Source organism: Balaenoptera ricei, chromosome 3, assembly GCF_028023285.1.
Source record: "Balaenoptera ricei isolate mBalRic1 chromosome 3, mBalRic1.hap2, whole genome shotgun sequence".
Classification (NCBI taxonomy): domain Eukaryota; kingdom Metazoa; phylum Chordata; class Mammalia; order Artiodactyla; family Balaenopteridae; genus Balaenoptera; species Balaenoptera ricei.
Window position 1 is genome coordinate 32,835,647 of NC_082641.1, and position 24,317 is coordinate 32,859,963.

At 44.2% G+C, this 24,317-nt stretch overlaps 1 protein-coding gene across 6 annotated transcripts in view; it reads left to right on the forward strand.

Annotated features, from left to right (window-relative positions):
- OSMR (oncostatin M receptor) overlaps positions 1-24,317 on the forward strand; it is a 55,494-nt gene extending 31,177 nt beyond the window's left edge. For 3 of the 6 annotated variants that reach the window (XM_059916276.1, XM_059916277.1, XM_059916280.1), the window contains 14 exons: positions 2,088-2,363; positions 3,672-3,801; positions 4,347-4,498; positions 7,316-7,458; positions 7,765-7,918; positions 10,720-10,796; positions 11,893-12,115; positions 14,823-15,002; positions 16,055-16,159; positions 17,632-17,808; positions 18,442-18,609; positions 21,879-21,960; positions 22,898-22,970; positions 23,297-24,317. In XM_059916276.1, coding sequence (XP_059772259.1) covers positions 2,088-2,363; positions 3,672-3,801; positions 4,347-4,498; positions 7,316-7,458; positions 7,765-7,918; positions 10,720-10,796; positions 11,893-12,115; positions 14,823-15,002; positions 16,055-16,159; positions 17,632-17,808; positions 18,442-18,609; positions 21,879-21,960; positions 22,898-22,970; positions 23,297-23,872 — 2,516 coding nt within the window. In that variant the 3' untranslated portion in view covers positions 23,873-24,317. The remainder of the gene's footprint in view (positions 1-2,087; positions 2,364-3,671; positions 3,802-4,346; positions 4,499-7,315; positions 7,459-7,764; positions 7,919-10,719; positions 10,797-11,892; positions 12,116-14,822; positions 15,003-16,054; positions 16,160-17,631; positions 17,809-18,441; positions 18,610-21,878; positions 21,961-22,897; positions 22,971-23,296) is intronic. The other 3 variants (XM_059916279.1, XM_059916278.1, XM_059916281.1) reach the window with 3 other exon arrangements.

A 24,317-nucleotide genomic window follows, 5' to 3' on the forward strand; every position in this document is an offset into this window, starting at 1 on the left:
AAATTATGGTTTTCTCTGGATATATGCCCAGGAGTGGGATTGTAGGATCATACGGTAGCTCTATTTTTAGTTTTTTAAGGAACTTCCATACTGTTCTCCATAGTGGCTACACCAATTTACATTCCCACCAACAATGTAGGAACGTTCCTATTTCTCCACACCCTCTCCAGCATTTATTGTTTGTAGACTTTTTGATGATGGCCATTCTGACCAGTGTGAGGTGATACCTCATTGTCATTTTGATTTGCATTTCTAAAATGATTAGTGATGTTGAGCATCTTTTCATGTGCCTTTTGGGCCATCTGTATGTCTTCTTTGGAGAAATGTCTATTTAGGTCTTCTGTCCATTTTTTGATTGGGTTGTTTGTTTTTTTGATATTGAGCTGCATGAACTGTTTGTATATTTTAGAAATTAATCCCTTGTTGGTTGCTTCGTTTGCAAATATTTTCTCCCATTATGAGGGCTGTTTTTTCATTTTGTTTATGGTTTCCTTTGTTGTGCAAAAGCTTTTAACTTTAATTAGGTACCACTTGTTTATTTTTGTTTTTATTTTCATTACTCTAGGAGTGAAACCAAAAAAGATAGTGCTGTGATTTATGTCAAAGCGTGTCTTGCCTATGTTTCCCTCTAGGAGTTTTATAGTATCTGGTCTCACATTTAGGTTTTTAATCCATTTTGAGTTTATTTTTGTGTATGGTGTTAGAGAATGTTCTAATTTCATTTTCTTACCTGTAGCTCTCCAGTTTTCCCAGCACCATTTATTGAAGAGACTGTCTTTTCTCTGTTGTATATTCTTGCCTCCTTTGTCATAGATTAAGTGACCATAGGTGTGGGTTTATCTCTGGGCTTTCTATCCCTTTCCATTGATCTATATTTCTGTTTTTTGTGCCAGTACCATACTGTTTTGATGACTGTAGCTTTGTAGTACAGTCTGAAGTCAGGGAGCCGGATTCCTCCAGCTCCATTTTTCTTTCTCAAGATTGCTTTGGCTATTTGGGGTCTTTCGTGTTTCCATACAAATTTTTTGTTCTAGTTCTATGAAAAATGTCATTAGTAATTTGATAGGGATTGTAGATTACCTTGGGTAGTATAGTCACTTTGACAATATTGATTCTTCCAATCCAAGACAGGGTATATCTTTCCATCTTTTCATGTTCTTCTTTGATTTCTTCCAAGGCTGATTATTCCTAATCCCCAAAGCACTGATTCTCAACCATGCTGCACATAGAATCACCTGGGGACCTTAAAACAAAATCCCACACCCAGGCCACTCCACTTGGGTGACCTTAGTGATGGCAATTTTAGAGCCCTGGTGGGCCAGCAGCCAGACTGCAGGGGCCTAGGTGAGCAGGGGGTGATTGACAGCTGAGCGAAGGGCACAGGCAGGTCCTGGGGGAGGCTGGGCTGTGGAGGAGCGGGTGGAGAGGAGGCTGGAGGGAGGCATGGAGGACGGTGAGTTTGCCTAAAATGGCAGAGACTTGAGGATTCTTATGTGCTGATGGGCCACACAGAAGGAAGGTGGAAGTGAAAGGAGCTCTTTGGGTGACTGGCATCTGAGAAGGTGGAAGAGGAGTGATCTACAGGACAATTTAGAGATTATGAGGGACACGTGGCTTGGGAGCTGGGCAGACCTGGTGGGTGTGAATGTGGCTTTGCCACTTGCTGGGTGAGTGAACTTGGGCTCAGTCCTGCCCATCCCATTGCTGTAAGGTGGTAAGGATGACAAGAGAGAATATACATAAGCACTTAACACAGGGCCTCCCACATGGCTGGGATTAGTACAAAGCAGCTACTGCTGTCCTAATAACCTATAAGCAGGAATAACATGATCATCCACAGAGCGACAGTCATGGTGCAGTCTCCATACTAAGAACGAGAGCAGTCATATTATCGTAACAGTAGGAGTGATGGTACAGAGGATTGTTTTGCACACACCAAAGTTTATAGATTTGCTGTAGAAATTTTAGGTTCCTGTTTTCTCCAGGAGGCAGAAAAAGCTAAAGTTATCTGTTGAGAGTGAGGCAGGAGGGGGCTGGTTTGACTTTTGAGTCCAAGTCTAACTGAGCTGTCTTCTTTTATCTTGCAGCACAGAATTCACTTGGACGTGATCCATTGTTTGTTTTCCCTAAAGATAAGCTGGTGGAAGAAGGCTCCAACGTCACCATTTGTTACGTTTCTAGGATCCATCAAGATAACATATCCTGTTATTTGGAAGGTGTACAGATATATGGAGAACAGCTGGATCGAAGTGTGTCTGCATTCGAGTTGAAGAACGTGTCTTTTATTAGGAAAAAAGGGACAAATGTCTTCTGTAAGGTGGACCAGGGAGGTGCTTTGGGAGGCATCGTTCTCTTTGTCTCAAGTGAGTGTACGCATCTCTGTGCCCCCCTCCCATTTCCTGTGGAATAGATCAAATTTCCTTTCCCAGAAGACAAGGAAACGTTTCCACTCGCGGCCTCAGTTTTCTTTTGTTTCCCAAGTCTTCTAGGAGAGACGCTGGCAAAGACAGTCTGAAGCAATACTTGTCGGATTTCCTGTTGTTTTCTTGAGTTTACTGACAGTTTTATTCCTAGGAACCAAGAGCATTTGGGAGAAAGTTCAGGTCATGACCTGGACCACTGGGAAGATGTCCTGCTTTGCGTTAGCCATGCTGGAATGGCTGCAGGCTGGGAGAGGGAGGAGAGGGGCTGCAGGCTGGATGGCCCTAGAGAGACAGCCGAGGTGGTGGCCAGAAGACCCAGGTTTGACTCTTCTTCCCACGGCTGGGAGTGCCTTCTTGGCCAAGTTTCCCAGCCTCTGCAGCTCAGGGTCCTCCTTTGTGAATGGGCCCAGTAATGGCTGTTGTGAGGGTTACTGCATATGGCCAGGGCCCCGCCCCGGTGCGGTGGCCGCACGCAGTAGGACTTCCGCAGATAAGGCCACTGCTGTTCTTAACTGGGTGCGGAGGTGTCAGGTGCCTCCATGGGTGATGGCGAGGGCAGAGAAGGCAGCGTTTCACGTTCCCTGTAGGTCTCAGTGTGCTCACCCAGTGGCCTCCCTTCCCCCGCACGGCGGGGCGGTATCTGCAACTCCTCCCTCCCTGCTTCGCCTGCCAAAGGCTCTTTCTGGTCTTCCGGACGCTTGATCACCTGTGCCTCTTGGCGTGGCCTCCAAGAGCTGCGGTGCCTCGGGGACTTGGCGGTGCTGCCCTCTCAGCCTCCAGCTGCTGAGTTTAGCAGGGTCCCCAGATCTGGCTTCCTGACATCCCAAGCACAGCCCAGGTTCCCTGTAAGCCAGGCGTCCACAGTGAAACACCAGGCAACGCTGACTCCGTTCATCCATTGTTCTGTTCACTCTGTCTGCACGTAGCAATACTGTTGAATGCTGCTAGCAGGCACCGGGGCTACAACTCTCATCAGGTAGACAGAGTGCAGACCACATGCAGTACACGCCTGCCCCCCTCGGTGATACCCCAGCAAAGCACCAGGGAAGGAAGGAGCAGGGGCCAAGATGAGGTACCCGCGGTGTGCCTTTCTGGAGCTGCTGATGCGTTGGCCCCCACTGAAGTAACCTTTTCATTGTTCAGAGCAACTCTGTGGCCTCAGACCCCAAAGAAAGCTTTCCATTTCACTTGTCTTTCAATAAAGAGCTTCAGGGAGGTCTTTCATCTGTTTTTTCCTTGTACGGACAGAAGTGCTTGAAGAGCCCAAGGACTTTTCTTGTGAAACCCAGGACCTCAAGACTTTGACCTGTACTTGGGATCCCGGGAGCGACACTGGCTTGTCTAAACAGCCTTCCCAAAGCTACACTTTATTTGAATCGTAAGTGAGCTTTGGTCATATTAGTGACGGATTCTTCCTTGTTTAAGGTACTTGTGACAGTGTTACAGAAAATTTGAACAAATATTTTCAAACCACCCTGCCAGGGTCAGGAAGAAATCTTTAAGTGGTCTCAGGTATACAATACTTTCTACCTGAGTTTTGTTAAAGGACAGCGTAGCATAAAAATGATAAGAAAGGCCATTAATGGTGAATCTTGATATGAAAATAGTTCCATGTGGTGATCTAGGTCTACCTAATTTCTACCTTTTCAAGAGTATCCAAAGTAAACTAAGGAAAGTTTTCACCACCCGAGAGGAGAAGTCAGCAATTCATCATTACACATTTAACCGCATAGGTCAAATTTTTTGAAACAATATTTTTGTCATTGGTATTTGTTGGTGACGGATCAATGCTGTTGTGTGGAACATAGTTTGAAAGCCACTGAGTGCGTCTCAGGGATACTCAGTGGATTCAGGGAGACACATCTGCGCTGACAAAAATGTAAACCCTGAAATTGTTGTGTGGTGTTTTTTTTTTTCTTTAAGATTTTCCGGGAAAAAGACACTTTGTAAACACAGAAACTGGTGTAATTGGCAAGTAGCTCAAGACTCACAAGAAACGTATAACTTCACACTCGTGGCTGAAAACTACTTAAGAAAAAGAAGTGTCAGTATTCTTTTTAACCTGACCCAACGAGGTGAGACTTGAGTGTAACCCACTGTGGTCACGAGCATATCTTTATTTGACACACTGTGTGATTGAGTAAATGTGTCATAGATTTTCACCTAATTCACATCCTAAGTGAAGGTTTTAGTTTATAACTTGTTTGCACCACACTTCTCTTCATGGGTGCGTGCATGACCTATGGTGCCCATTATTTGTTTGTGTTGATAATGTAATAAACACCAACGAGCTTACCTCAAGTTCAAAATAGAAATCTGACAATAACTTACTTCATCTCCCATCCCACAGCCCCCCACCCTGCTCCTTCCACTAAGATAACAGATTTAAATCATGTGTGTGCATGTGTATGTATTCTCATTTTCTTATGAAATCTCCAAAATACTGTTTTTATTTTGTTTTAATGTATATGAGACATCAAGCTATATGTAGTAATGCTAGTAATTGCTTTTATACAGTATTAAATTGCTAATATTTACCCATATTATTGAGTGTTGTAGTCCATTTTCACTGCTGTAGAGTATTTCATTGCGTAAATATACAGTGTTTTATTCATGCATCTCTTTTGGTGGATTTTCAGATTGTCTCAAGGTTTATGCTCTTGGATACAGTGTTAATAAGAGCATTTTCATATACATATCCAGTACACACCTAGAGTTGTAGTTGTTTTTCTTGAGTATATACCTGTATACCTAAGAATGGAATTGGTGAGGACTCAGAAAATGTGAATGTTCTTCAACTTACAAGATAATGCCAAATTCGCTTCCAAAGTGGTTGTACCAGTATATTCTCTCCAAGTTGGTATTGTCACCCTTGCATTTTTGTCAGTTGAATGGATGTTAAGTGGTATTTTGCAATGGTTTTGATCTGCACAACCCTGAAGTTGAATAGCTCTTTCTGTGTTTTGACCACACCCCTGCCTCTTTTATGAAATGCAGCATCTTTAAACACGTTCATTTTTTCTGGAATTCTCGTACTTCTCTTTTGCCTTCTTAATTCTACACCTCATTTAGATTTCAACTTAATCATCACTTCAGTCACCTAATTACAGGGTGCCACCAGTGTAGCAGGCACTGGGCATCCAGCAGTGAACAGAGTTGAGTAACTGCCCTTAATGTGTGTACATGCTAGTGTGTGTTCGGAGAGAGGGTTGAGAGAGGGGCATGGAGACACACAGTAAACGTGTAAACAAGTTAATAACATAATTTCAAGCATCGCTAAGTCCTGGAAAGAAGATAAAATTCATTTAAGGGGTAGAGAATGCCTGGGGTGCTGCTTCAGTTGGGATGAGGGCACTGAAGGATGAGGAGGCAGAAAACATCTAGAGCATTTGGAGCAAAAGAACAGGATTTGAAAAGACCTTGAGGTGGGAACATGCTCTGGGTGTTTCAGGCAGGGAAGAATGTCCTTGTGTCTTTCCCGTGAGAGAAAGGAGATTGGAGTGGTAGGCAGCGGCCAGGTCACACAGCAAGTGTGGAAGTGCGTAAGGTGGCAGGTTTTTTTATTTCAGATATTCTATTTTTCGGTTCTAAAATTTCCATTTAATTCTTTTTTTTTAAAAAATTAGTTTCTATTGGGCTTCCCTGGTGGCGCAGTGGTTGAGAGTCTGCCTGCCAATGCGGGGGACACGGGTTCGAGCCCTGGTCTGGGAAGATCCCACATGCCACGGAGGAACTGGGCCCGTGAGCCGCGATTACTGAGCCTGCGCGTCTGGAGCCTGTGCTCCGCAACAAGAGAGGCCGCGATGGTGAGAGGCCCGCGCACCGCGATGAAGAGTGGTCCCCACTTGCCACAACTAGAGAAAGCCCTCGCACAGAAACGAAGACTCAACACAGTCATAAATAAAAAATAAAAATAAAAAAAAAAATTAGTTTCTATTTCTCTGCTGAGAAGTGTTTTCCTTCTATTCATTTCAGATGAGTTACTTTTTTTAAAAAAATAAATTTATTTATTTATGTATTTTTGGCTGTGTTCAGTCTTAGTTGCTGCGGGCAGGCTTTTCTCTAGTTGCAGCGAGTGGGGGCTCCTCTTCATTGCGGTGCGCGGGCTTCTCATGGTGGTGGCTTCTCTTGTTGTGGAGCACGGGCTGTAGGCGCGCGGGCTTCAGTAGTTGTGGCACGTGGGCTCCAGTAGTTGTGGCTTGTGGGCTCTAGAGCGCAGGCTCAGTAGTTGTGGGGCACGGGCTTAGTTAGCTGCTCCACGGCATGTGGGATCTTCCTGGACCAGAGCTCGAACCCGTGTCCCCTGCATTGGCAGGTGGATTCTTAACCAGTGCACCACCAGGGAAGTCCCTGGATGCATTTACTTTTACCTCATGGATCTGTTTTAAACTCTTTATCTAATTGTAGCATTCCAAGGGAGTCATCTTGAGGCATGGGTCATCTCAAAGTTGACATCTGCTGATTGTCTTTTTCCTCGAAAATTGGTGACGTTTTCTCTCTTTTGGTTTTGTTTTGTATGTCTAATAATTTTGGATTGTATCCTTGACATTGTTAATGTTAGTTTGGTTAGACTCTGGGTTCTGTTATATTCTCTTTGATGGGCCACTTCTCCAAGTTTTGACTCCCCTCTACATTCTTGCCTGCTTTTGTTTAATTTTAAGAATCCGCAGTTTCTTTTTATATTTGTTCAGAGTTTCTAATATAACCGGTGAGAAAAAAGGCTATACTTGGCTTACTCCATCTTGGCTGCAAGTCTGGTTTTGTTTGCCATTTTCTCAGAAATAAACAAAAATGCTTATTGAACAAATCAATGTAAAAATGAACTGCCTATTTACCAGTCTTTTTGGATCTGTGCTTGAATTTTTTTCATTTTTTCTTTTTTTTCTTTGCAGTTCATCCAATGACTCCCTATAAGTTATTCCCTAAAAATGTTGGTGCCACAAATGCCACCATGACCTGGAAGGTACACTCCATTGGAAACAATTCCACACTTTTGTGTCAGCTTGAACTCCTTGCTGAAGGAAAAGTGATACAAGTAAGTGTTTAACTTTCTATTTTCAAAAATTTCTTTGTGTCTAAACAGAGAGACTGGTGAGTGAAATCTCTTTAAACTCTTATTTCTATGTGTGTTCAAATGATATGGGTCATCTGTTTAAAAGGTCCAGGAAATTCATCATAAACTTTTAGAGTTTAGAGATTTTTTTTTTCTCAAAGAACTAGTCTTGCTACGAATCAGGTCTTACTCTGTGTGTGATTTGGCTTTGCAATGACGTGTGCTCACCAATACTTCTGTCTTCTTCTCCCCCTGACCTTTTTTTTTTTTTTTTTTTTTTTAATTAAGCAACACAATGTTTCCATCAAGGTGAATGGTGAGTACCTCTTAAGTGAACTGGAGCCTGACACAGAATATGTGGCCCGAGTACGCTGTGCTTATACCAACCACTTCTGGAAATGGAGTGAATTGATTAGTCAGAAATTCAACACAGCTGAAGCTGGTACGTTCGGCTCCCTGACGTCCCAAGGATCTAAACTGACTGACAGGAGATGGGTGGGCTTCCCTGAGAACTTTTGTTTGTACCAAAAACTCAGGGGAAGGTATAACAACAGAGGCTTGGTACCATCTTTAAAAAAAAACAACAACAAAAAACTAAATTAAATGCCTAATGAAATGTGAGTGGGAAGATATCTACCTCAGACATTTGCCATCTGAGTTATTTCTGCTGAACATTTTCTCTCTGATCTTCAATTTGCCAGAATGGTTTCTAAGCTAAAGGTATTGCTGGATTCCCGTTGGATCTGGGGCTATGTAAATGAGTATAAACTTTTAATTCAGGACTGGGGACAAACAGTAGCGTTTGTGCTGAGGAAAGCACCGATCTCATACTAAACAGCCTCGGGCTGTGTTTGGAAATGCAATGGTATTTGGAAACTTAGTCATCATTGTTCAGTCGTTCGTTCCCGTGACAACAAACTGGGAGCCGCCTTATCATGCTCTCAGGGGTCGTTTCCTCAATAATGACTGAACAGAGACTTTTTCCCCCAAATAACTATGTCTTAGACCTCAGATAAACCTCAGGAGATGAGATGGCCCAGCCTTGCTTTCACCTCCTTCCAATCCCAGATGAGAAAGTCTTACTGTTGCCCAGTTTACACATGAAACAACTTGGGCCCCTGAACTGGGGAGACGTGCCTGGTTTGCAGAGTGAATGAAGGGCAGAGACGTGACAGCAGTAACCAGGGCAGTTGCCGTTGATCTAGTGTTTAGTATGTGCCAGACACAGCTCCAAGGGCTTGCAATGTTTTCCCCTCAAATCCTCCCACCATGCAGTAGGTCCTGTTATTATCCGCACTCGACAGATGAGGCCGTGGAGGCACAGAGAGGATGAGGAGTTTAACTGGCCCCGCTAGCAAGGGACTGAGCTGTGACCGCAGCTCAGGCCCAGGCTGGCTGACTCCAGAGCTCCACCCTGACCTGACCCAGACTGGCGTCTGCATGGCCTGTCTCTCGGGGGTGTCATTACAGCCTGGAGATCCTGTTGATTCAAGTCCTGGCTATTTTGCTGCCTAAGGAAGGATCATATATATTTATTTTACTCCATCTTATTATTTATGTTTGTAAGCTGGTGAGTTCTTTCTGTTTCAGCCTGGGGGGAACATTTTAAAGCAGTGACTCTGGTTGGCGGGCTGGCGAGGGCAGTGCATGAAAACCCACACCCAGGGCTGGTCACCAGAGGTGCTCAGCAGGCCTCCTCCCCTTGTCAGCCCCCCACCCCCACCCCCGCTCCCCTCCAAGACTCCAGTCATTTTTCATAGGGGTGTAGTCCCCTCCAGAGCCCTGTTCCTGATGGTAATTTGGTTTATTCCTCAGTTGTGTTTCATTAAAGAATTTTTACTTTATTAATACTGCATTGCTTTGGGATTTTTTTTGCAAATTCATTCCAACATTATACCTAAAATTTAGTGCAAAGAAAAATAACAGAAAGATGGCATTTTTAGTAAATAGTTTCTTTTAGATTATAGTATCATAAACCTGAAAAATACTTAACTTTGCTTTTGATGATGACAAGAAAATGAGATGAATCTGCTGATGGTGAATCCATAGATGTTTTTTTTCACCTTGGATAACGCTTTGCTTAATGCTGGCAAAGTCAATGTTTATGTGTATTATAATCCTACTTAAGCAGAATCATGGTGAGCAGAGCTAAATGACACCGTGGGAGAAATTATATTGACATAAAGATGGAGCACCGTCAACTGTGCTGCAGTTCTCTTTTCTTGCAAGTAGTCGTGTACAAACCAGCTGAAGATTCTGCATTGAGCTTGGGGTCTCTCATTGAGTATTTCAGTACTTTTTTGATATAATATTGGCTTCTCTGACGGCTTGTTGAGAAAATTGAAATCTGCATCTAATAGATTTTAAAAATATATGGTCACCTTTATGTTGAGTAGAAAGTGTCAGCAACTAAGGGGGAAAAAAAAGGACTTTCTTAAATTTCAATGATTGGAGACTGTAAACTATATTTTTATGAAACAGAGAACTAAATTTGTATGTGTTATGTTGCAAAACAATGCTTCTTGCACAGAGATATGTTGAAGCAAATCATAAATCACTGGTCCTACAGTTTACTGGCAAGAAAGACAAGGAAGCAAGCTCTTCTAGAACGGAGTGGGGAGAGGCATGCCAGGGGGAGGCGTGCAGCCAGTGCACTGAGGGTCCACACGCAGGCAGCTGGCCCAGGCCAGGAACTTGGCGGGTGGGCGTGCATGGGGAGGAGGGTGACAAGGAAGGGGTCCCAGGCTCTGACTCCAGCGACAGGCCAGCCTGTGTGCACTTAGGAACTCGGGGAAGAGTGCAGCCTTCCCCTGGGGCTCTCCACTTGAGTGTGTCCATTGCAACCTTCGCAAGTAGGGCAAGGAAACAGCAACAGTCTGCTGCTCCTAGAAATTCCAAATATGGGAAATTTACCTAACTAACCTCCTAGAATTGGACTGGCAAAGGATTCCAAAATTCCTTGGTGGCTTCCAGAAGCTCTGAGGCTTGAGTTCACAAAGGCCCCCTGTGATGTCCCATTCAGATGTAGCAGCCCTTTTGTAAAGCACCTACTGTGTGCCCCTAGTGAGGCGAGACCAGTATGGCCGCGGCCAAGTGGGTAGAAGTCACAGAGAGTGAAAAAGCGAGAAGCAGGCTCAGGCAGGACAGGCCGTGGTCACTTGTGTTGACGAAACTAGAGAAAGGTTGAATGTATTGTTGTACGTGCATATTGTGACCCTAGAGCTTTTCTTTGGTTAATTTCAGCTCCCTCAGAGGCTCCCGATGTCTGGAGAAACATGAAGATGGTGTCGGGACATCCTACTGTGAGTTTATTCTGGAAGGTGAGATGCAGACGTTCAAAGAGACAGATTTTTGCTTGGCAGTTATCTTTCACTGAAACTAGACATTGGTGCAGTCTTCTGATTGGGAGGGCTCTTAACATGAATCCAGTAGAATTTGTTACCCAGTGGAGAAATCCCCGCTCCATCCACATCCATGTCCCCAACGCTGGACCAGTAACTCCTTTCTCAGCAGCCTCTTGCACCCGTGGCCAGTTCTGATTGTTAGAACTGCATCTCCTAACTTCTCCTGCCCCTAACATCTGCAGGGCCCAGTTCATGAGTATAAGTGGAGAAATATATACCGTAATTAAAAGTTATGAATATTTAAATATTCAGAGTACTTATATTTAAAAGTTATAAGTCAAGCTAAAAAACTGCAATATAAAATTAATCTTGTCCTTCTATCTTAACTGACATGCCTTCATGACAACATGGAAGCCCTGGTTTGCGTTAAGAACTCTCGGATCCCTCAGTGTTTGATGCTAAAGCATGGCCATGCTGAGGGAGCTGGTCCCCCGCCACAGGCCACCCCACTCTTTTTCCCATCTCCACTCTGGTCCTCCCCACCAGGGAGGACCCCCATGCACACACATGTGCACGTGCCAGTCTGTACATCCAGGTTTTGTCCACATCCCAAGCCAACAGTTGCCCCAGCCCAATCTCAGGTCTGGGGGTGCACACACCAGGGGCACTGTCTGTCCTCGGGAAGGTAGGCCGGAGGTTCAGGCCCCTCCCATCTGGGTCTACTCCTGTCTTTCCCACTCCTACTCACTGAGTGTGTTTTAATCCAGGCTAAAGAGTCCCCCTTTCCTGACTTGGTCACTCCTCTCTGGACACAATATGCTCTTGAGCTCTCCCCCAAATGATCCTATTCTCTGCTCAATTTTAGTTAGAATGGAATGTCTGATTTCAAGCTTGGTTTAGAAGGTTATTTTCTCTCTTAAGCTGTTTTAATTTGCCCGGTGTGTGTGTGTGTGTGTGTGTGTGTGTGTGTGTGTGTGTGTGCAATCAAGGGACAGAAAAGATGAAAAAGAAATTAAGCAAACTCTTTTCAGAGGAAAGCCCATTTTGAAATGATTGTCAATATTTTTTTCAGCCACTATCGAAAGTGCATGCCAATGGGAAGATCCTATTCTATAATGTAATTGTAGAAAATCTAGACAAGCCATCCAGGTTAGAGGTCCTCTCCATCCCTGCTCCCGCCAGAAGCACAGAACTAACCCTCAGTCAGTGTTCTTACCAAATCCATGTCACAGCTCACAACAATGTGGGCCCTTCTCCTGCTTCCGTAATTGTCATTTCTGGAGGCCCTGGAAACGGTGAGTGTTTTTGGTTTTGTTTTTCTTCTCTAGAAAAATGTTGACAGTGTTATTAGGCAGAGACGGATAAATTAGAAAGACAGTAATCTGGGGAGACAAAAGATCTAGCTGCCAAACACTGTCCGTCATTTTCTTTGGGTTCAGGCATGTCAGCGGGTTTCTGGCGCAGTCCTCCTTTGTGTGGGAAGAAGATTTCAGCCATAGCTCAGGGATTCTTCCGCCAACTTGGGAAATTGTCTCAAATTTATTCAAATAAATGCAACACCAACAAACAGTCCCAACTGAGTGTTAGAGCTGGTATGAAAGCGCTTTGTGGCTTATGAAATATGAGGTGCGTTTATTATATGGCAGAATATTTTGTCCGTCTTGGCCACCTATGAAGAGCCCATGAACATTTCTGGACATCATGAGGAGAGCTAGCGTCATCTTTCGAGAAGGGCTTTGCCAAAGCTGTGGAATAAAATGGTGATAACTGGCTAAACCCTTAGCCTGTGAGAGACCAAACAAGGTGGAAATGACCTTACATGTACAATTAATCATGGTGTACATTTCCTTCTTGGGAGAGCTGTGAAAAGAGGTGGGCTGCACTAACCCCGCCCCCAGCAGTACACACTCTGAGACACTGCACACTTGGACATGACCCAACAGACATCCTAAGGTCATTCATGAGCCTTGCAGTAATGTCACCCTTCAGTTACTGCTATAAAAAATTTCAGACCCTGCTTGTACGGTTATGTCACATTGCTTTATACCTATCATTCAAATTAGGCTTACATTTAGGTTAAGTGGGCTAGATTAGAGGGTGTTATTATTTTGTTTTATTTATTTTGTTTAAAAACTATCCAGTGTGTCAAGAAAAAGAAATTGGGATTGTGCCACAGGAGAAAAACTAAGGAGTTACTTAACATAATCTTTGCTTGTCAAGAACTGTATTAGAGAATGAAGTGAATAGTTGTATTCTGTCTTTATTAGGGCCAGAACGGGAAAGGTGGGCATTTCATTCACCCTGGGGGAGTTGATAGATTAAAAGAAAACACTGCCTCCAGTGAGGCTCAGCTCAAACAACTCTGCTGAACAGTATTATCTGTTTGGGGTCATCCCTATCTGTGGGTTCCTACCATACCTTCCTTCCCCGTGCCCTGCCTTTAGAACCCATTCCTTCCCCTTGTGAGGCCCTATCCAGCTTCCCTGATGTGGTCCACATTCTTAAGTCTCTAGAGTGGATAAAGGCACTGATGTGCTATGAGACAGACCAAGGAGGTTCAGCCAATTCACACTAGAGTGTGAATGACTGAAGGGAAAAAAAATAGATTCCCTTTCTCTTTCCCTCTACCTCCACTCCTCAAAACATATTTGCAATTTTAAAGAAGCAGCTTAGTAAGAGTCATGCTTCTAAGTTTGGGGTGAAATTTTAGTCAGTGTGAGTAAGTGAAGTAGAAAATGTCGGTTTTAATATGAAAGAGATTTGTCTCTCTGATGAAGGAAGACAGAGAAGCCATGTGGGTAAGATAGGCACAGGCCTTCTTGGGGAACCTCTCGCCTCATACCTGGGGCTGCACATTCCTTTCGGTGTTCCCAGCTGGGTGATAATTTGGTGCCCTAGAAAATGTCATAGCACCCTGCTTTCGCATCAGTGTTCAGCTGTAATTAGAATTGCCAGATAAAATAAAAGATGCCCAGTTAAATATGAATTGCAGAGAAGCAACAAGTACATTTTGAGTGTTAAGTCTGTCCCATGTAACATTTGCGCCACGCTGGCTGCCTCTCTGAACAGCTGCTTGCAGGTCCACCCCTTGATCAGAGTCTGCTTTCGCTTGAGTGACCACCAGGGACCACTGCCCTCTGAACAGTGGCAGGCTGTGGAGTCAGCCTCAGAAATAGGAGAAATTCTCATCCCTCAATATCTAGGCTGACCCGCTTGAAATCAGTAGAACTGTAGTCCACTGAGACCATATCACCTTTTTTTCCAATTGTCAGACCTTAGGAAAACTACCCGGGTGCATAAAATACATTGAGGTGGTATCCTAGGTCATAAGTAGTGTGCACATCCGTTCATAATCTGGCTTAGTACATACCTGAATTGTTCTTTCTTTTTTTCTCCACACTCGCCTCAGTTTCTGCCCCTAACATCTAGGAGACAGTAGTTAGTTCAGGGGCAGCCAGCATTATGTGGGACAATTAAGCCAAATTATTCATTCATTCAACAGATGATTTTTGAAAGCAGATCAAGTACCAGACACAGTTCTAGGTCAAGGGTCAACAACTTTTTCGGTAAAGGGGCAGAGAGTAAATATTTTAGGCCTTGTAGGCCAGACAGTCTCCAATCTATATTCTGTATTCTTTGTTTTTAAAAACTCTTTAAAAATCTTAAAACCAGTCTTAGCTTAAGGGTCATATAAAAACAAGCTTCCGAGGCTGGATTTGTCCTGCTGGCGGTGGGTTGCTGGTCCCTGTTTTAGGGGCTGACGTCCCTTTGGGTCTCAGAAGATGAGGACAAGGGGCATCTGAAGGGCAGGTGTGAATAATTGTTGGGAGTGAGAGGCAGGAAAACATCCCTCCTGCCCTAACCCAAGCCCCGTAGCAATTGCAGAGGTAGGGCTCTTACCTGCTAGATACACTGCATGTTCAAGTTTATTTTCTTGTTTAGATATTTTTGCAAAATGTACGATTAATTAAATCTGAAGCATTGCCCTCTTTGTATGTACAGAAGAGGTTGAAAGCGGAAGAGTTAACGGCACAGAGGACGGATTTTCTGTGTCTTGGAAACCCCAATCCGGAGATGCCACAGGCTACGTTGTGGAGTGGTGTGATGGTCCCCAGGACCTGCCCTGTGTTCTCCAGTGGAAAAACCTAGGCCCCAATACCACAAGCACAGTCATTAGCTCGGGTAAGAAGAACCTTCTGTATTACCATGCGGCTCCATTCACCTGGCAGCAACTTCAACAGGGATTTCTGGATCATCTCAGATACTTTGTGCTCAACTGATAACTACAAATCCAGCGTGGGTCTTGGAGTTCAAATTTTGCAGTGATGTGGTCTAAGTTTTGACCTTTATATCTACTTTTACAGAGACTATCTGGACCGAAGGCTGGAATAGGTGTTCATGAGGTTCATGAATTTGTTCAGCAGTGAGTCAGCCGTCTCAAATGAATGGCAGAAGGACATTATAACAGTTGTCCTGAGAGCTTTTACAAAAGCAAAGAAGTGTGTGGATTTGGGAGACATAGGAGTAGAGTTGATGGGAGTCGATTAGCAACTCCTTCAGTTTCAATGGAACATATAGAACTTGGTCTCTTTCCTCCCACACTGGATTTGTCATTTCGAGATTACTAGTGTAGCAGTTAAAGGAGCCTAGGTCTGTGGCCTGATTGGGGGGGGGTTGGTGGCGCCATCTGCTGGGCTCAAGATAAAGCTGTGGGAATTGTCCGGGTCCAGAGGGTGATTGATGAGACTCCAGGAGGCCATTCAGTGGCTGGTGGGGAGTGAGGAGGCGAGTCTTCCCTTGGCTTGAGCAGTGTCAGTGGCATGGTTCAGAGGTGTGGGGTGAGGGGAAAGTGAGGTACTGGAAGCAAATCTTCCAGATGCTTGCCCTTCGTGGGCAGAGAGAAGGCCAGTCGCTGGCAGGGGTTTTGGAGTCAAAGGAGAGTTTTACATGGTTTTCTGTGTCTGGTTGAATTCTGCGCCCAGTTGCATGCACGTGGATAAGGGCATATTTGCGAGCTCTTGATCAAGAGGATGATGTAGAGGACAGTCGCCTAGACTTCGTCGGAAATGCTGGAGGATTCAGGGGAAGGAAGGAAGATGGTGGAGATGAAGGGCAGAAACCCCGAGGAGGAAATTCTTAAGGGGACACAAATTCATTTTTCATTCTTCTTCTTTTCAGAAGTAAAGAGAATGGCATCCTGTGTTACTGAAAATCTGTTGACTTTTCTTCTCTAGGTGCTTTTAGACCAGGGGTTCGATACAACTTCAGAATTTATGAAATTTCTGCAAAAAGGATGGCTCATTTATTAGAGACAAAAGCAGGATACTTGGAGGAACTGGGTAAGTTTAAAGCATTTAATGTGTCCATTGTTAAGAACAATCCAGAAACTCTTCACTTTGGGTTTAGGAAGATTACAGCACCTTTCCTAATTTTCAGTGTCCTGTTTATTCTGGCAATGGGGTTTTTTTTAAAGTTATTTTTTTAATCACACAAATATAAAACATTTTCATTAAAGACAATTCATAAGATATTATGCAAAAGAAGACAAAATCATTGCTAATTTTACCACCCAAGGGCAAATATCGAGTTAATATTTTATGTGTATCCTTTCTCAGTACAGATATACACTTTTAAATAAAAATGGGATCTTTTTTATTACTACTCTATGCAGTTTTGTAAAGTGCTTTTTGACTCATGTCACTAAGTAATATCTAACTGTATCATTTTTTAGTACTGCAAAGTGCCTCGTGGTTTGCATATGTCAAATCACCTGTCGTTGGACTTTTAGGATGATTACAAAAATATTTCTCAATTAAAAACTATAAAATTCACCTTCAGTTATCTTGCAGTCTCAAATACTCAATCTCTCTCTCCTTTCTTGGCCAAATCTCTTATGCCCTGTCTGACTCACCATCATTTTAGCTGAATCTTTGTCCATTGCTCTGATAATGGTTTTTCAACAAAGTCCCGGAAGTAGAATACTCGAGCCAAAAGGTTTGAACTTCTTAAATACAATTTTACAATTTTTAAGACTTTTGGTAGATATTGTGAAATCGCTGCCCCCCCAGAAATTGTACCATGATCCCACCAGCAGTGTGGGGGAGTTTTGATCCTCCCATGTGGTTGCTAATTCACCTTCTCGGCGTCCAGGGTCTCACACCCACTGGAAGCCGGGCAGCTGTGTCCTTGATTGCCTCTCACCAATCAGACCAGCTCTTGGGGCTCTCCGTTGGGTGGGAGCTGCCCCAGACGGGCAGGAGGGGTGTGTTGTGTGTTTTGGCAGACATAGGCCAGGTGTGCACCAGCGTATGTGCTGAAACAGGCTCTCAGGGAAGCCTCAGAATAAACGCTTTCTGATTCTCCCTGTGACACTTGGACAATTGTGCATTGCTGCCACCTGGGAACTAGAGTTCTTCAAAGTTGCCCATACCTCTTCAAACATAACCCTTCCTCCTCCTCCCTTCCTCCCTACTTCAGTTCATCCTCCCAAACACTGTTGAGAATTCAGACTCAGAATGAAGTCTAGGAAAGCCTTTCTTTCTTGCTGTGTGACCTTGCCAAGTTACTGAATCTCTCTGGGCATCCATTTCTACATCTGAGAGAGGTAAGGCTTGAACAAGATGATTGCTCAACTCCTTCCCAGCTCTCACGAACTAAGTCAGGGCGTACATCCTCTAGAGAAAAAGATGGCACTCCTTCACTTGGCACACACGCCTACAGAGTGGGCCGTGGTTCTGCTTTCAGTTTACACCAGTGCGCTGAGACTCTTTCCAAATTGTAAATCTTACATTATCCCAACTTCCTTTCCTAGCTCCTTCAGACAACCCTCAAGTGGTCATGAGTAACTTGACCTCCCACTCCTTCACTCTGAGTTGGAAGGATTATTCCACTGAATCCCAACCTGGCTTTATACAAGGATACCATGTCTACCTGAAAACCAAGGCGGGGGAGCACTGCCCCCCGGCATTTGAAAAGACAGTTCTTCCAGGTGACATTTTTTTTTTTTTTTTTTTTTTTGTCTGTTTACCGTTTCAAGGTCTCATTATTTGAAATCATTGGAAAGGCTGCCGGCTGTCTCTGACTGTGGCCAGGCTGAATTCTGTGCTCACGTGCTTTTATGACGGAATGGTGTTCTTAAACCAATTAGTAGGGTGGACAAGACGATGGGGGCCAGGATTTTAACTTACTTAAAAACAGTGTGGCCCAGTATTTTTAGAAGCACCTGAAATACCCTCAGCTCCTTAAGAAAACCTACCACTTAGGAAACGTTCTTGCTAATAACCTCATTTTCTTTTTTTCTTTGACTTCATTAAAGTTTATTAAAATGTATATCTAAGTAGCTCTGGCAGGCTCTTACTCTTTCTCTGGCAGGTCTGAGTGCTTCCCCTGGATCAGGAACATCCCTTGTTTAGTGGGGTGCTTGCTTTGCTTGCCATCTCCCGAATATTTTACCAGTGTCCCCAGTGTGATGAAATTATGATTTCATTTTTGGTTGGTTTAGAAATGTTGGCAGTGCCAAGTCAACAAGAGTATTAGTGCCCCACTGTCTCACAAGATCTTTATCACGCTCTTAATAGTTTTTTCTTCTTGAAAAAAAAATTTTTTTTTTTAAACCCCACAGAGGATTCAGTATGTTGCAGACACACAATTGACAACCCGGAACAAAAGACATTTGTTGTGGAAAACCTACAGCCGGAATCCATCTATGAGTTTTTCGTCACTCCTTACACAAGTGTTGGCGAGGGTCCCCTGGATGCCTTCACAAAGATCACAACCCCGGATGAATACTGTGAGTTTTTCCAAATCAAAACTCTTAGCAGTTCCTGGGAAACTGACAAATGACACACACATGGCCATGGGCTTTGTCTAGATCCGGAATTTTTAAACCTTTCTTCTCTGTCTTTCTTTCTCTAGATGAAACTCACCAAAAAAAAAAAAAAAAAAAAAAGGAAATGTTACACAGAATCCCACTACATAAAATAGATAAGAGGGAAGCTAATCCAACTGATCTATGACCTGGAACCTTCCTCTTGCCTCTCTCTGGCCCCTGAGGCACTTCTCTGGAACTCAGTACCAGAATAGTTTGAAAATCACTGATGGCGTATTTTAGTGTTGACTTGGGAAGAGCCTTATGAGTTCTGTCTGGAGAGGGGTGGGGATGTTTTTCTCAGCAGAACTGCTCTCTACAGCCAGCCTTCTGGCTGGTTTCTCTCAGTGGCAAATTACCGGCTTCCTGACCTTGCCTCTCTGGGGGTACTAGAAGGTGCGGTGGGGCGAGCAGTGTTGGTTCACGAACCCGGTGTTTGCAGATTTGATGGAGAAAGGGTGAGATAAAGAGAGCCATCCTTTCAAAATGCATTTGGCTTGAAAGATGGAGAAAGAAGAGGAAGGGAGAAGAATGGCAGGTTACTGGTAAATAAGATTCTGCCGGTAAGTCCTGCCCTCCAACAAAGAGGAAGGTGGTGGGAGAAAACAGATACTGACGGAGGAAGCGGGGAAAGTAGGTAGCAGATAGGGCATCATAGGAGGTCCACGCTGGAAAGGACCTCTCAAGATACTCCTCCATGAAAAACACATAGGCTAAAACATCTGCCTGAGTTGCCAAGTGGCGGAAGGTGGGGCTCTGGGGATGGGGTGGGCTCGTCAGGTAGAACCACTGGCCCTGGCTGCCTGACTGGTGATGAGGATGCCCGTGACCACAGTGGCAGGTTGGGGCTGAAACATGGCCCCAGGTCTCTAAGCCAAAGGCCAGAACTCTCATAGTCAGCTTAAGATTTCAGTCAACAACTCACATTACTTGAGCATGCTTGCCATTTTAGAGTTAATTTTAAATTTATTTTCAGGCTATTTTTCTTCCAGCTTCAGTATTTACTTGGCTGGTAGAGGTGTGTGTATGAGTATGTGTAAGACACACACACACACACACACACACACACATATAATATATATGATTATCTTTATCTCAAGTATATTTTCTAGATTTCATTTATTTCCCTTACTCATGAGAAACCTCCTTAGCCTTGGCTGTGACTCGATTATATTGATTATTATGAAAAAGTAAACTAAATTGCTGCATAATTGCAGCAGTGAGAATGACAGTCCACAGTTACAAAAATAGTATGGACGACTCACAAATGCAATGGTGAGTGACAGAAGCTGGGCCCCGCTCTTGCTGCACAATTCCACGCGTAGAGTATAGACAGAGGCAAATGCTGTTTATGTGGCTGAAAGGCAGGATAGGGGTTACCCTGGGAGGGGAAGATGCCTGGATGGGGACACTGGGGGACTCTCGGGGGAGCTGGTAACGTTCTTTTTCTTGATCTGGGTACTGGTTACGTGGGTATGTTCAGTTTGTGAAAACTCATTGAGCTGTACACGTAGGAGCACTTTTCTGTATGCACATATTATACTTCAACAGAAAGTTTAGCAAAGCCTGTCTGAAGTTTGGACACTACTATGGGTAGCTCCCCAGGCTTCTTCTCAGATACATTACAAATTCGTAATTTAACCAAATTTTAAAACCAATTGTAGTCATAACAAGTACTGCTCTTGAGAGCAAGGTATTCTTTTTTTTAAAAAAAAAGCATTCGTGTACTGATTTATTTACTTTTATTTATTTATTTTTGACTGTGTTAGGTCTTCGTTGCTGCATGCAGGCTTTCTCTAGTTGTGGCGAGTGGGGGCTACTCTTCACTGCAGTGCGCGGGCTTCTCATTGCAGTAACTTCTCTCGTTGCGGAACACGGGCTCTAGGTGCACAGGTTTCAGTAGTTGTGGCACGTGGGCTCAGTAGTTGTGGCACATGGGCTCTAGAGTGCAGGCTCAGTAGCTGTGGCGCATGGGCTTAGCTGCTCCGTGGCATGTGGGATCTTCCCAGACTCGAATCCGTGTCCCCTGCATTGGCAGGTGGATTCTTAACCACTGTGCCACCAGGGAAGTCTGAGAGCAAGGTGTTCTTTAGTGGTGTCAGGAGGAGTTTCTTTCGCCTTACCTGGTGTCAGGGATAATTTTAGGCCAGTTGTCGAGGTGCTTTCTCTGCCACCCTCTTACCTTCCCATGTCCTTTTCTCCAGAGCCCTGTGCTTCCTCAGAGCCCTGGGTTGGGCCTGCCCTCCCTGACAAAACTCCAGCGTTATCCGCCAGCACCACAAGTCAGGCCCCATTCCTGCAGGACGGCTGGCGAGGGGGATGAGGAGGGCAGGGAGGTAAAGGGATTGAACAGAAATATATGTACATGTGAATGACTGTCAGCCTCCAAAGCCCTTCGTGCGATTTGCTTTTATAAAAGAGGATGTTTACCAACCCAGCTGAACTATTCTTCGGTGGATTTGCAAGCAGTGAGACCACGAAGATGGGCATTTATGAAAATGAAGTACAGGTTGACATATCTGAGAAATAAAAATAGAATAATTATCCCAGGTGATGACTTAGGTAATTTTCTCAGAGCCTAACTAGAAGGGGTGCATTCGTCAATTTTTGACGTGTAATAAAATACCTCAAAATCTCAATGGCATACAAAACCAAATCTCTCTTTTGATGCTTCTGGCTTGGCTGATGTAGGCTGGGCCAGGTGGGACTCCAAGCTTCAGGTAGGTTTGTTCCTTGTAGCTTCACCCTGAGGCTTAGGCTGAAGGGACAGTGGCTCTGAGGGACCAACTCTTCTCAGAGTGGGTCACAGGAACACAAGAGAGCAAGCCAACTACAAGCACACTGAACGCAGCTACCAACCAGCATGACCACTACTCACCTCCCATTGGCCAAACCAAGTCACGTGGCTGAACCCCCAAGTCAAGGGTATGGAGTATAATTCTCATACAGGGAGGGAGTAAAGATCCAGTCTGTCAGGAGAGGTAATGAGTTTTGAGTCACAAGTGTTGAGGGCAAATGGTTCCCTGTGTTGGCTGGTTGGTCTCACTGCCCTGCCCCCCAGCAGTCAGACAGAACTCATATTGAATCTTGCACAAATAGAGTTTTGAGGAATAAAAGACATGTAAAACTTATTTTTATTCCTTTGAGGGAAAAGCAGTCATTAAAAATATCCCTTTCTTTTTCCTCTCCAGCCCATATACTGATACGCATCATCCTGCCCATGATTTTCTGCGTTTTGATCGTCATGATAATTTGCTACTTAAAACGTCAGTGGTAAGTGTGCGGGGAAGGTTTTATCCAAGAAGGAGTCAAAGAAAAATCTAGAAAGGAGATAGAAGTCACACCTGATAATATGAGGAAAAGTGCTGAAAAGGAAAGAACAAAGGAGGATTTGGTGGAAATATGATAAGTTTTAAACAATCTTGTTTATCAATAGATAAGCAATAAATCAATACATAAGGAAACCAGACTTCCCTGATGGCGCAGTGGTTAAGAATCCACCTGCCAATGCAGGGGACGCGGGTTCGAGCCCTGGTCCGGGAAGATCCCACATGCCGTGGAGCAACTAAGCCCACATGCCACAACTACTGAGCCTGCGCTCTAGAGCCCGTGAGCCACAACTACTGAGCCTGCGTGCCACAACTACTGAAGCCTGCACGCCCTAGAGCCCACGTGCCGCAACTACTGAAGCCCTTGCACTCTAGGGCCCGCGTACCACAACTACTGAGCCTGCGTGCCACAACTACTGAAGCCCGCGCACCTAGAGCCCGTGCTCTGCAACAAGAGTTGACACTACAATGAGAAGCCCACGCACCTCAACTAGAGATAGCCCGCACACAGCAACGAAGACCCAACGCAGCCAAAAAAAATAATAATAAGGAAACCAACTATTTTAAAATGTTGCAAAATTTGTTCAATAGCAATAGCTAATATTTATATTTCACTTACCATGTACTTGGAAGTGTTCTAAGTGCTTTACATGTAACAATTCATTTAATGCTTCCAATACCACCATCACCACTGTAATGATCTCCATTGAACCAGTAAGGAAATTAAAGCATAGAAGGGTTAAAAAGCTTGCTTAAGGTTACAGTGTTAATGAGTGATTGATAGAGCACGGATTAGAGCCCAGGAATCTGACTCCAGGGTTCTCACTCTTAACCATTCCACTATATTGCAAAATTCAGTCTAATTTTCACTGTTTTTCTAGGCTGAAGGAGAAGTGTTATCCTGACATTCCAGACCCTTACAAGAGCAGTGTCCTGTCATTAATAAAATCCAAGGTAAATGCTGGGAAATTGTATGGATACTCATATACTTGTTAAAGACCAACCCAGGGCTGGGGCTATAATAATCATATACTCCTAGACCTTCTCAGGAAGATGTCACAAAGCAAAAGCCTCTTCTGCTCCCATAGCCATGAAAGGGTTGAACGCAGCTTTGATTTCTTCTGTCAGGGGATATCTTTTGGTTTTCAACATCACCTCCAGTTAACTTGTGACCAGGATAAAACAAAAAACACCTGAAGCTCTAAGTGCGTTTCACATACTTTATATACTGTGATACACACACACACATTATCTTTGCACATTTTCTGTTTCTGTTCCAGGAGAATCCTCATCTAACAATAATGAATGTCAATGACTGTGTTCCAGATGCTATTGAAGTTATAAACAAGCCAGAAGGGAGTAAGATACAGTTCTTAGGCACTAGGAAGTCACTCACAGAAACTGAATTTACTAAGCCTGCCTACATTTACCTCCTTCCGACAGAGAAGAACTACTCTGGCCCTGGACCTTGCATCTGTTTTGAGAACTTCACCTATAATCAGGCAGCTTCTGACTTTGCTTCTTGTGGACATTTCCCAGTAACCCCTCAAGCCCCACCACATCAGCTGGGACCACTGACTTCACCTGAAAATTTACTAAAGGCACTGGAACAAAACTATATGAATTCCCTGGGAGAAATCCCAGCCGGAGAAGCTAATTTGAATTATGTGTCCCAGTTGGCTTCACCCACCTCTGGAGACAAGGACAGCCTGCCAACAAACCCACCAGAGCCAGCACTCTGTTCAGAGTATAAAATGCAAATGGCCATACCCCTGGGTCTTGCCTCCGCTCCCCCAAGCGAGAATAGCAGCCTCTCCTCCACTACCCTTTTAGGTCAAGGTGAACACTACTGCTAAGCAGTGTACCCATTTCATATCCTTATGCTACACAGACCCTAGGAGAAGCATAGCCGGCACCATTCCATCACCAGATACCTCGGGCTTAATCCCAGTGAGCTATCATCACCATTGTCAGGTCTGATTTATATAATCTTGCTAGGTTTTGAAGGTCAGAAGCTATGAAACTTAACATTCATCCTTGGAGCAGGCTCACTGTAGAAATGGCAGGATCGTGGGAACAGGCTTACCTTGCTGCTGCGTGTTCCACGTTCACCTTTATAACAGCAGACTTGGCACTTGACATAGGGATAGACCCCATCCACTCAGTACTGGACAGGTCCTTGAAGTTCAGTTTTTAGTGAGAAAGTATTTCCATTAAGTTTTACCCCACATTTAATATCTTGAAGAGTAAAGGAACTAGATTTCAGGCTTTAATAAAGGCTACAGAAGATTCGTTACTGGA